This window comes from Aplysia californica, unplaced genomic scaffold, assembly GCF_000002075.1.
Source record: "Aplysia californica isolate F4 #8 unplaced genomic scaffold, AplCal3.0 scaffold00220, whole genome shotgun sequence".
Lineage (NCBI taxonomy): Eukaryota > Metazoa > Mollusca > Gastropoda > Aplysiida > Aplysiidae > Aplysia > Aplysia californica.
In genome coordinates, this window is record NW_004797490.1 from 745,081 (window position 1) to 757,199 (window position 12,119).

The window sequence follows — 12,119 nt, forward strand, 5'->3', positions numbered from 1 at the left end:
GGGAGGGGGAACGGGGTGGGAAGAAACCCCGAAAATATATTAAAAAAAAGAAAAACTGTGAAAAAGGAAAATATAAGCTTAAGAGAGCAGACAGAAGCAAGAAATGTTTACCACACAAAGACCTGACAGGACGTGCCGTGGGTATTGGCAGAGTGAAGAAAGGTCAGTGTTGAAGTAGACCTTGGGGAGGTCAATATATCGACCTTAACACAACCTGATTGACCACTGGAGCACTAAAGTTTTATTGATTGACAGGTAAGAGGCCTTCTGTTGGCGTTGCCAGGTTTGAAATGGTCTTATGAATGTTTCGTTTTTCGGGTACCATTGCTCGTTCAATAAGAAATCCATCGTGACGCGGCAAAATTCGCACTGTGCACAAAGGAATGATGTTTGATGATCTATTTAGCGTAGGGAAGCATTGGTCTTGATTGAAATCACGACTCTGCTGTTTGTGTGAAGTGCCGCATTTTGTTGTTGTTTTTGTTTTCCAGAATAGTTTTTGAGCACTATAATCCACATGAAGAGCACAGAGGAAAAGCGCCGGAAGTCACAAACTGGACATTGTGAGGCTGCCAATTTTAAAAGCTTGTGGACTCACAGCTTCATATTTGTTTGGCTGGTGGTTTATTGTTAAGTGTTGTTGAATGGGAAATCTAACAACAATAATCAACCAACAGCTGAACATAAATACAGTTATGAGTCTACAAGCGTTCAAAATTGGTACCCTCATGATTTTCAGTTTGTGACTACCGTCGTTTTCCTCCTGTACTCTTCATTTGTCAGATATAGTTATGTCTTCTTTTTTAATGTTTTAGGTCTACAAAAGGAACCAGCGGAGTGTAACTACATTGTATCTTGGCTGACACATGAAAAGTGTTTGGTTTATTAATCCAAATTGGAGTCCAGAATTTTCACGTAGGAATACATGTATGCATTTATATTTTCCCTTACGGACATTCCAGTGTTTTCATGCAAGTCCTATAGGCTGTACCTCGAAAAGACATACACTGAGACCAGTACGACTTTAATCTTAAAACTTTAGTACGAACAGGTTTTAATTAAGCAACGAGGCATGTTAATTAAAAGACCATGTAAGTAGAACTGAAAACAAATAAAACCAAACACAAGCAACTTTCCCGCCAGTTTAAAAACCCGAGAATATAAACTGCATATTAATTATACATGTATTACAAAACAGCCGTCCCTTCCTGATTTTCTAAAAACAAGAGAGCCGAGACACTGTGACACTGTAAAGATGACTCCTCTAGGGAGAGGGACAGAGGGTGCCGACCCACCTCGTGACTCGAAAGAGCTGAGGAATGTAGGACTAAAATGATCTAAACAATTAACTATTAACCAGTTGTGGTAGCCATCTCCAGTTGGGGGCTATGGCAACACTTAGATGTGTAACTTACCAAAAACGTTATAAGCGTGAAGAAACATATGTATTTCCTTATTTATTAATGTATTTATTTATATTATGTAAAACATTTCCCTAAGAGTTTACTCTAAAACTAACGGCTAATTTCAAAACCCAAAATGCAGCACAGTTTGCTGTTATTACTAAACACAAAAGCGCCAAATGATAGAATTGGGCAGGGTAAAAAAAAAACAAGAAAAAAAGAAAAGAAAAAGAAAAAAAAACCAAGAGAGCCGAGACACATCGGGGGTGGGGGGCAGATTCCAAGGGATGCTAACATGCTTTTTTAGTGCGCCACCATTGACAGGAACACAATTAGTGCATGCCTGTGGGGGTCTTGGGAGCTGGAGAAGGAATTCTTTGGTGGTTTTTTTTTTGGGTGGGGCGGAAATGGTGATGGCAGCCAAGAACTCAGATTGACGGGGGAACTGCCGTATCCCCGAACCGGGTTATATGAATTATTCTTGCTTAGACCTTTGAGAGATTTGAGTTCCTACCCCCACCTTTTCCCCAGCTTCTAACTATTCAAAATGTGACATTAAGCAGTAAAACACTTACCAAACAAAAATGTTCAAAATTTTCTTTCGGGCAAAGTTTGTGTTACGCTAAAACAAAAGCGAAACTAGCCCTTCCCTGTTACCCCACCCTCGCTCAAAACCCCTTCTTTAATAGTCAGATAGAAAGTAATTTATTACATGAGTTGTGGTGGTAGATCTGATTTATCCTACAAGTGAAAATGCCAAGTTATAATCCCGAGCTTCAACGAGTAATAGTAATTACCCGGCAATTTGACAAATTGGATAAATCATGGTTTGAACCAGAAACAGCAATAGCAGGAGTAGCAGCAGTAGCGACAGCAACATACACAGGAACAAAAATAACAGAACCAAGAACGAGAATGTCACTGTTTGAGTGATAGGTTGTAGTAATATAAACTATTTTTCTCTACAAGTATTTTTTTGCAGAAAAGAATAGACAGATGGCTAGTTTTTAACTTTCAATGGAACTGGAATATTCAAGAGGAGATAATATAATGTATGAAAAGGAGGAAAATAGAGGACAGAGTTATGCCTCGAGACAAATACTTTTAAATAAGCCAACGTTTACAAGCTCTCCCAGAGCCTATACAAACATACGGGGGCGGTTCATGAGTCTAAGCGTGAAGGGTAAAGAAACCTCACGGGCAAACCTTTTTGCACTCAGATGTCTGGAAACACTACAGGTGATCAGTGGCAGAGTGTCCAGAGGTTATAATTTATAGTTTGTGTGACCTTCTATTGAGAGGGCGGCCGAGAATCCTTTGACCGACCAAGGCACATTATGTCAGGGGATTAATGTTCTTTTGAGGACAGCACACTTATTCAAAAGGTGACACCTTCGATTTAAGAACAACACTGTGATAATTGGGCTGAGAAATTACTATCCTATCCCTTACTCACACCTAACACATATAAAGTTACCATCGATATTCCAGTACTTTTGAAGCCCCAAACAGGTAGATTTTCCTGTAAAAGTTATATATTATACTTTAGAAATGAAAGAAAGACAAATGTGCTCAATTTTGGAAAGCGAACCTAATTCTCCACTTCTTAAGATCAATTACCTTAGCAATGAAAGGGTAGCCCAAAAAATTTTCGGGGGAAGTTTGCATATTTGGGCTATGCAAAGCTCAAAATAAGCACTCCTTTGCTCTTTCTTGTCTCTTATTTCGACCCATACCAAGTCATCAACGCTAAATATTAGCATGGTTCTTGAAGTGTCCAATGCCTAGAGGGACTGCTTTATTCTCTTTCATTGGGCACTTAATTTTTTTCGTCTGGCTTGGAAATAACAGTACAGTAGTTGACTGACTGGCCATTTCATCATCTGCTGTTGTGCTTTACCTCGGCATATGCAACCATGACTGAAGCCCTCCAAATGTGGTTTGTTTGAGAACCTTTTCCTGGTTCAACATCTATTTGTCGCCTTCCAGTCGGAGGTCGATACTAAACGGCAGGTTTTAACTCCGGGGGAGAAAAACTACAGAGTTGAAACTAGAGAAACCTACAGCACACCACAAAGGAAGTCAATGAACACTGGCGTGCCAAACAGGGCTGCCTGCCGTGAAGCAGAACAAATTCGCCTGTTCCAAGGCCCTAATGCTTTGAGTGCCTTGTCAAACACATTAGTTTGGCTAGTCAGACTTCTAGAAGAGTGAGTGGACATTCTTACATCTTACGGCTGAATGGCTGTTTTGTATTTTTTACTACTTGTCTCTTATCCCCTCCTTTACGCACGCACGCACGCACGCACACACACACACACACACACACACACACACACAAACACACACACACACACATGCACAAACACGACACATAAATATAGACAGCCATTTAGCTGGACCATTGTCCATTCGTCCACAATAAAGAAACATAAAGAAGGCTAGACAAGCTAACAAGTCAGAAGGGAGAGACGAACGGCCAACAACAGTGATAGATAGACAGATAGATAGATAGATAGATAGATAGATAGATAGATAGATAGATAGATAGATAGATAGATAGATAGATAGATAGATAGATAGATAGATACATTAGTCCTGAGGTTGCTGAGCAGACAGGCATAAAGGTAGAGGAAGTTCAAGGGAAACACAGAAAGATTGATATAAGAGTAGATCAGATATATTTAGGTCAACCGATAATGGGCTTTTGATGATCATTTATTGATTATGACAGACTTATCAGATACGTGATCGAAGGGAAGGCGTGACAGTTCCGGTGTTCAGGGGGCTCTTTTCAAGACTCCCTTGTCGAGTCAAGTTTGTACATTTAATGTTATACCTAGATGCATTTCTAACCTTTTCCTGAGTGGGTTCATTTGTGCGTAATGTGATCAGCAATGTTAAAACATCCACACCCCACGTCTTTAACTTTAAGGAGTAGGTCATTGATATATTGTAGATTCTTGTAAGTTGCGCTGGTCGCTGGCACACATGAGCATGAGGTTAGCTACCTCGCAGAAATTCGGGGTGTGAATCCGAAAGCAGTGTATGGTTTCTCTCTGTCTCTTTGGACTCTCTCTCTCTCTCTCTCTCTCTCTCTCTCTCTCTCTCTCTCTCTCTCTCTCTCTCTCTGTTTCTCTCTCTCCCCCTCCCCTCAGTGGTATTGTTTCACTACATCCAGGGGAGAATGGGTACCTGGCCACAGACGGAGCAATAGCTTGTTTCAGTGCCTGTTCAACGATAGCTTGCACTTCCCATGAAGTTGAATGTTAATCACAATGCTGTCACGCCTGCAAGGGTGATAATATAGAGCCCATAGAGCTTCCTCTTGAGCGTTAAAATGTGACATGCTGTAGTTTTAACGCTCCTATCAACACTATTAGGTTATTTATTAGGCTAAATCCTCAAGTTTAATATCCTTCCCAATTGAGAAATTCGGATAAAGTGCCTTGCCTACGGATACAACGTCGGGCCGAGATGAGGCTCGAACCCCCCCGAGCCCGCAATCTCATGAATATGGGTTCTGCAGCCGAACCACTAGTAGGGCTGTTGAGCGTGAACTCGCGCTATACAAATTATGTTATGTTACGTTAACAGTCAACTTGTCTTGTGGCGTCGGTGGCCTAGTGGTTAGGCTACCGGACTCGTAATCGTGAGGTAGCGGGTTCTGGGGTTCGAGCCGAAAGCCCGACGTTGAGTCCCTGGGAAGGGCACTTTGCACGAATTTTCCTCACTTCACCCAGGTGGAAATGGGTACCCGGCCATAGACAGTGACAGATCTTGTCAGTATGTTAGAGTTTTAGCACCTATAAGTGGCTACTTGCACTGTATGCTTCCCAGGAAGTTGAGTTTGTTTCAGAATGCTCTCAGGTCTGCTGGGGTAATAGTATAGATTGTGAAGCGCATAGAGCTTGCTGTTGAGCGGGGATTTGTGCTATACAAATGCTATCTATCTATCTATTATTATTATTATTATTATTATATATCAGTACAAATGTATTGTTCTCTGACTTGTTTCAGTAAAGGGGAAACTGTGATGTCGTGGTACTCTGGGCAGGGCGCTAATTATAGAGTTCCTTGTAAATGTGTTACGCCCTAACCCATCATTTGATGAATCATTTTGGAGGCGGGCTGCTTCGATCCTGCTGGTTAAGGCCAACACATGCTGAGAGGGCAACGACGTCCCAGCAAACATACGGGGATATATTCGAAAGCGTAGAATAAAATACATCATAATGCACGTAACCTTTCATTTCGTTGCCAAGTACCATTCAAGAGTACTACAAGGGTCGGTCAAAAACATATTTTTCTAAAAGATCTGTTTAAAAAAACCGCGATTTGGCCATAATGGAAGAGACACATTTTTGGGCAATGTCTGTAACTTTACGGAGTTATATGAAATTAGAAGACTTATACAGGAAATACTTTGCCCCGAAGCATAAACATTCTGTCAAATTTCGAAACTCGAGACTCTTTCCTTCCCCATAGTTTAGTTTTGAAACGTTTTCGTAAGAATTTTACCCCATGCAAGTGCCGAAGATAAAAGGTGCTACGAAAGAGTAAAATACACGGACCAGAAGGCTGAAAGATAAGGACAATAGATGTTTGATAGGAAGGAGGAAGCAAACCACATCGGTGCACTCGCCAACTACCCACTTTCCCATAGTTTGCGACTCCTTTTGAAGCATGAAGACGAACCATCTCATTCCGACCTCTACAGTCATATTATTTGCTTTGTGTCTTTATTTGTTTGTCAGTTTATTTATTTGTTCGTTTGGGTAAAGAGAAGCACATCGACAAAAAAAGGCAATTTAGTGCTGGGAAAAAGTAAGACAGGCAGACAAAATTAACAAAGGGAAAATAAAAGAGGTAGGATCTACCAGTGGCGCCCTCCTCCAACCACTGTCTTTGTTTTTTAGACACTAAATGAACACTAAAAGCACAAACAGACACAACAAAAAGTGTTAAGTGATACATAACTTTTGTATTTATAGATTTGCATTAGAAATAAAGTCATATAAATAATGAGCTTGAGAAAAATGAAAGGAAACCAGGCATACCATATTACGTGTAGTATGTCAAAACATTAGGCAGTGACCTCGGTCCATTAACCCTTGCCAAGAAAAAAAATCCTTGGGAAGTTGACACTATACCTAAAGGCACATGAACTTGGTAGTAGCCTGCAAGTCGTGAAATTAACATTTCAACATTTTAGAAATGGACAATACTGCTTTCTTATTCCTTATAAAATGTTTCTGAAAACCCAACAAGAGGGCCTAAACAAACATTACAAGGGAGGTAATCATAATGTGGTACACCTGGGGATGCGTTCTGTCGATGAGAGTATTGGGTTGCGTTGGTGAAACTCTTTACTTTGACGTCATCATCTTTACGAATTCTGAAAAAGGAAGGGAAAAAACAAACATTTTTATTAGTTTTATCGAACTGGTGACTCGTACACGGTTGGAGCAAGGTCCTATAGAACAACCCGTTTCTCAAGGGACACATAAATCTACATTGATACTGAGCCAGGAAGTTGTTTCAAAAACAATTATCCAAACAATATACGCACTTGCACAGAAGCGAGTGTATGGTCATACAATAATTATCTACTGGACTGACAGAGCAATAGGCTGACGACATGGACACAGAAGTAAGACAAACAATAAATACCATGGCACATAGCTACAGTGAGCTGCACAGTGGTGACCAGCAAAAGCATGTTTGTACAATTATTGTTCTGCACTGGTGTAACATTGTGTACTCGTCATTCTTTGTCCTTTTATTTAGGTGCTTAATTTTATTTATCCATGTATGTATGTTTTCCATTGTACCCCAAATTTCCTCACCAGGAACAGCAAAGTGTAAGTATTTTATTTATTATTTATCTATCATGCGTAAAATATAACAAACATGGTAAAAACCAGAAAATAACAATAACAAAGAAACAACAAACAACAACAACAACAGTGGAAGGCTGGATGGATCGGTCTGTCGGTGGCGGAATGGGTATGTCCACTTACGGGAAAGACAGACATTCAGGTAGACAGGTAGGTAAGTAGGTAAGTAGGCAGGCAGGCAGGTAGGAAGGCAGGCAGATAGCTAGATAAGTAGATAAGATGATAAGTAATGATAAGTAGATAAGTAAGGTGGAGCGTAGTTTGGTTGGTCAAAACGGAAATAAATATCATTAACTTGCACTCTTGGAACGAAAATAGAGAACATGTAATAGTCTGCAAACTTTAGAAAACAAAATAACTTTGGCTTCAGTTGTGGGCCAGGTGTTAGTGAACCTTTGCACTTCCCAAGTTAGTTTTCAAACGAGCTGTTTCTTTTAAAAGTTTGAAAAAGCAAAACAAACAAAAGAAACCAACTTTAGCAACCGTTGGCAAACAAATAACTGCATTCTAGTGTTGAAAGCTTTTGTTACTTTAAGAAGACTATCACATTTTTGTTTGTTTGAAGAGGCTATGTATGTAAATTCTGTATCACTGTCTGTGATACAAGAAGATGTCAAACATTTTCTGGAATAAAAAATCTATATTGTGGAAAAATAGTGTAACATCTAGCCTCCAAATTCTGTAATCCAAGACAGGAAAGGCGAACAAAAAGTTTGAGTCAAAACCAAGGAAAACACAAAAATGCCAACAAAAACGCAGAAGAGTTAATACAACATTTGAACTGAATTTTCTAACACACTCAGGAGACGGCATTTCCTTCTAAGTGCATGTGTATACAAATCAAACACTCAGCACTGATTTGCTTTTATGCTCTCTAATGATATGATTATACTTTGAGGTTACTTATTGATGGCAGATTATAGATATAGATTACTCCCCTATCGATACAATTCAGGAGACGCACTGCGTCAACTTCATCATATGTCAGGGCAAATCTTTTTTGCTTGGAAACCGTAGTCCAGTAAAAGACGGATATATTCGATAAAAATAGACCTTCCCACGTGGGAATCGAACTTATGTCTTTGGCATATTATTATAACAGCGAGGAGCGAAATCGTTACACTTTTGGGGGCTGAAACTAAGTCACAATTTTTTCGTTGCAGAAACCCATTACCAATTTAGAGTATAACCTTAAATACCCACCCGAGGATGCAACTTTAAAGCGGGGCATGAGGGTTAAAAACTTTGAACATTTGATTCTGTTTCAACTCATTTCTTAAAATAAAAACGTTGAAATCTTGTTTAAGAACTCTATTTTCTTTTGTTACCATCTCCTGACTTAAAATCATAATAAGAGTAATTATAAAAACAGAAATAGGCAACTTGTTACAAAAGATGTTCCTTCTGAAAACAATCCTGGAACAATCGAACGTTTCAGTGTTAGCCTAATCCCAAACCCGTGAAGGTTTACACAATATTCAAGCAGCCTCCTTGCTAGTGGAGCAGCATCATTCTCACGAACTCTGAGGTATTGGAGGAAAATATTATGTCACTAAAGCATTACGCTCATTCCATTCAGTGGATACAGTTAAATCTCAATTGTTGAAAACATTGAAGCTGCAAGGACATTAGAAAACTAGTCTGAAAAAAAATAAAAAAAATCGAAGCAATTATTTAGAGAATAATATGTACTTTTTTGTGTCCGGTAAGATTGTTCTTCACATCATCATATCAAAGGGAATCTATGCAAAAACGCTATGCTGCAAATTGTAAAGTAATAGTTTATCAAGAATCGTGTAACTAACTATCAATTTTTCATTCTTGGCCTCAACATGATAGTCGTTCTATTTCTTTGCTTTCTTTCATCCCATAACTGAATTAAAATTAAATACAACCAGCTCTGCCACCAAAAAGAGCATTAAAGTTGAACTTTTTCAATAAGCCAATAATTATAATAGTTATATGAGAGAGTTTCCGTCATATTCTTTCTCTTTCTCTCTCTCTATCCCCCCCCTCTCTCTCCAATTTGTGTGTGTGAGCGTGTGTGTGTGTGTGTGTGTGTGTGTGTGTGTGTGTGTGTGTGTGTGTGTGTATGTGTGTGTGCGCGTGTGCATGTGAGGGGGGTGGGGGTGGGTGTGATGGGTGTAACTGAACAATTTGCTATCAAACAGATCGTTCCTACAACCGTCTGACCAGACTACGCCACACCAACACTCTCTTACCATCATAGTTGACCTGTCCGTCTCCGTCGACATCAGCCTCCCGGATCATCTCATCCACCTCCTCGTCCGTCAACTTCTCACCCAGATTCGTCATCACGTGACGCAACTCGGCGGCAGAAATGAAACCGTTACCGTCCTTGTCGAAGACCCGGAAGGCTTCCCTGATCTCCTCCTCGGAGTCTGTGTCTTTCATTTTTCTGGCCATCATCGTAAGGAATTCGGGGAAGTCGATGGTGCCGTTGCCTGAGGAGAATATTCACGCACACTTCGATGACACGTCATAATTGGCGGAAAACAAACAAACAAGAGGAGACAATAGAATTCATTAACCATTTATTTTGTTATATTCCCATTTTGACAGTGGATGTGTTTTTAGAGATGCATCTATTACTGTAAATAAATTAGTAAATAGAAACCCTGGAGAAATTTTTGTTGTTTAAGCTCGATGTCTGCTAAAAAATCAACCGGAGAGTAAAATTAGGTGAATTACATGACAAGTTAAAAAAAATTCTGATTTAAATCAATAGTCAACAGAGATTACATTCATCCGCTTTAAAACAAAAATTGCAACCAAAAAAAAAAAAAGAAAAAAGGTAAAGCTAGAAACAACAACAAAAAGGCTTTGGGGTTTCCAATAAATAAAACCCTGAAAAGATGAACCAGTATCTTTCGTTGCGTGTGATTTTCATTTAAAATACAATCAGTTTCCACCCTACACATCTTTTAAAAGTTTCTTTCATCGAACCAGAAATACGCGCTAGCGGAGGCCTCGCCGAAAGCTCACAATCAGCGTCCACCTCGTTGATCATGTCCTGTAGCTCGGCATCTGTAGAGTTCTGTCCCTCTCTGCCTCTCCCTCTCCCTCCCTTCCTCTTCCCTCCACTCTCCCTCCCTCTCTCCCTCCCTCTCTCCCTCCCTTTCCCTCCCTTTACCCACTCACCATCAGCGTCCACCTCGTTGATCATGTCCTGTAGCTCGGCCTCTGTGGGGTTCTGTCCCAGGGATCTCATGACTGTGCCCAGCTCTTTGGTGGTGATGGTGCCGTCGCCATCTTTGTCGAACAGGCTGAACGCCTCTTTGAACTCTGGAAAAGCAAACATAGGGTAAGTAAACACACACACACACACAGACACACGCACAACACAAACACACACAAACACACTCATACACACTCATACACACACACACGCGCGCGCGCACACACACACACACACACACACACACACACACACACAGAGACACCTTTCTCCCTAAGAAATACATATCTTTGGACTGATAATTTTCATCAGAAGCAGATGCACAATATTGTTTTGACACAGAGAAAAATAATTTCGTCTACAGTCATATCAAAAATGGCGCTAGAGCATAATTAACATTAGCATCCCCCCTTCCCCACTCTCTCTTCATACCCCTGTCTGTCTCTCACCCATCATATTATAAAAATGTGAGGTAGCTTGGTGGAATCAGCCTCTCGTCAATTTTTGGTCCTGTAGAGTTATTGGTATCATCTTAAAGCTTATTTACTTGTCTTTATTAGGATGAAAAAAATATCCATTTATCTTGAAAACAAGTCGAAATATTTACGAAAGAAGGAGGTGGGGGTCACTTGTTTTCAGAGGTAAACTTAGTGAGAAAATGGCTGCCAAAAATTAGTTATTTCCTTAGCTTAAGAGTCCGTGTAACTGAAAATTTACATTTGTTGTGCCTTTAATCAACAAAGAAATGAATTCTTTAATGGGCATGAAAGGTGCTGAGCCCCCCAAAAATGTTTGATAAAAATTCACAAACCTGGGGGAAAATGTGGGTTTCCTCACTTTGATTATTTTGACGAGAGCCTGATTCCACCACACTGCCTAACAAATGATTGGTAAAATTGTATAAAACAAAAAGAACTAATAGCAAAACCATTCGTGGTGTTGTCGCATACTAACCTGCGATCTGTTCTTCATTCAGCTGATCGGCCTGAAAAGACAATGGAAAAGAAACAAACGATCAGAATAGTGTTCAGAACTATATTGAAGGACGAGACAAACTGCTTTGTTAGTAGAGTTGATCTTTCTAGGCCTTCCCTCGGAAGCTTTGAGGGAAGATTGTCCTTATCAGGAACAAAAAATCTTGTGGCAAAGTAATTCAGATTGTACAGGCATGTTCATAGATTTTTAAAAAGATAGACAGACAGCGAGATAAATATATAGAGACAGACAGACAGACAGACAGACAGACAGACAGACAGACAGACAGACAGACAGACAGGCAGGCATGCAGGCAGGCAGACAGAACAGGTCTATAGAAATATCACTGTGACATTTGGTGCGTCTGTGAGACTTGGGGAGTCCTAGACGCAACGGAGGGTGCGGTGAGGCGTAATTACGCACCAAGATAAACACAGCCTCTCAGATACACCGACATTACCTCCGCCGTCTCTCACCTAAAACATAGGGCTATCCAAACCTAACTTCAGTGTTTGGGGTGTATTCTTGTCTCTTTTTTTTATCTGTCACTTGTCAATCTATTTAGAGGTCTCCTTCTTTGACACAAATGCACACGCGTGAAAGGTTCATTTATGCACACACACACATACATATATATACTTA

The 12,119-nt window shown here is 40.1% G+C and overlaps 2 protein-coding genes across 3 annotated transcripts in view; both read right to left on the bottom strand.

Moving 5' to 3' along the window:
- LOC106011939 (neo-calmodulin-like) overlaps window positions 1-3,321 on the bottom strand; it is a 45,252-nt gene extending 41,931 nt beyond the window's left edge. Inside the window, exon 1 of the mRNA XM_035970104.1 lies at window positions 3,304-3,321. Within this exon, the coding sequence (XP_035825997.1) occupies window positions 3,304-3,321 (18 nt within the window). The remainder of the gene's footprint in view (window positions 1-3,303) is intronic.
- A 3,046-nt stretch (window positions 3,322-6,367) lies between these two features.
- LOC101861509 (calmodulin) overlaps window positions 6,368-12,119 on the bottom strand; it is a 12,735-nt gene continuing 6,983 nt past the window's right edge. Inside the window, exons 2-6 of one of the 2 annotated variants that reach the window (XM_013083244.2) lie at window positions 11,457-11,487; window positions 10,466-10,609; window positions 9,526-9,768; window positions 8,775-8,826; window positions 6,368-6,801 (exon numbers count right to left, since the gene is read on the bottom strand). In XM_013083244.2, the coding sequence (XP_012938698.1) occupies window positions 8,798-8,826; window positions 9,526-9,768; window positions 10,466-10,609; window positions 11,457-11,487 (447 nt within the window). In that variant the 3' untranslated portion in view covers window positions 6,368-6,801; window positions 8,775-8,797. The remainder of the gene's footprint in view (window positions 6,802-8,774; window positions 8,827-9,525; window positions 9,769-10,465; window positions 10,610-11,456; window positions 11,488-12,119) is intronic. The other variant, XM_013083243.1, reaches the window with a different exon arrangement.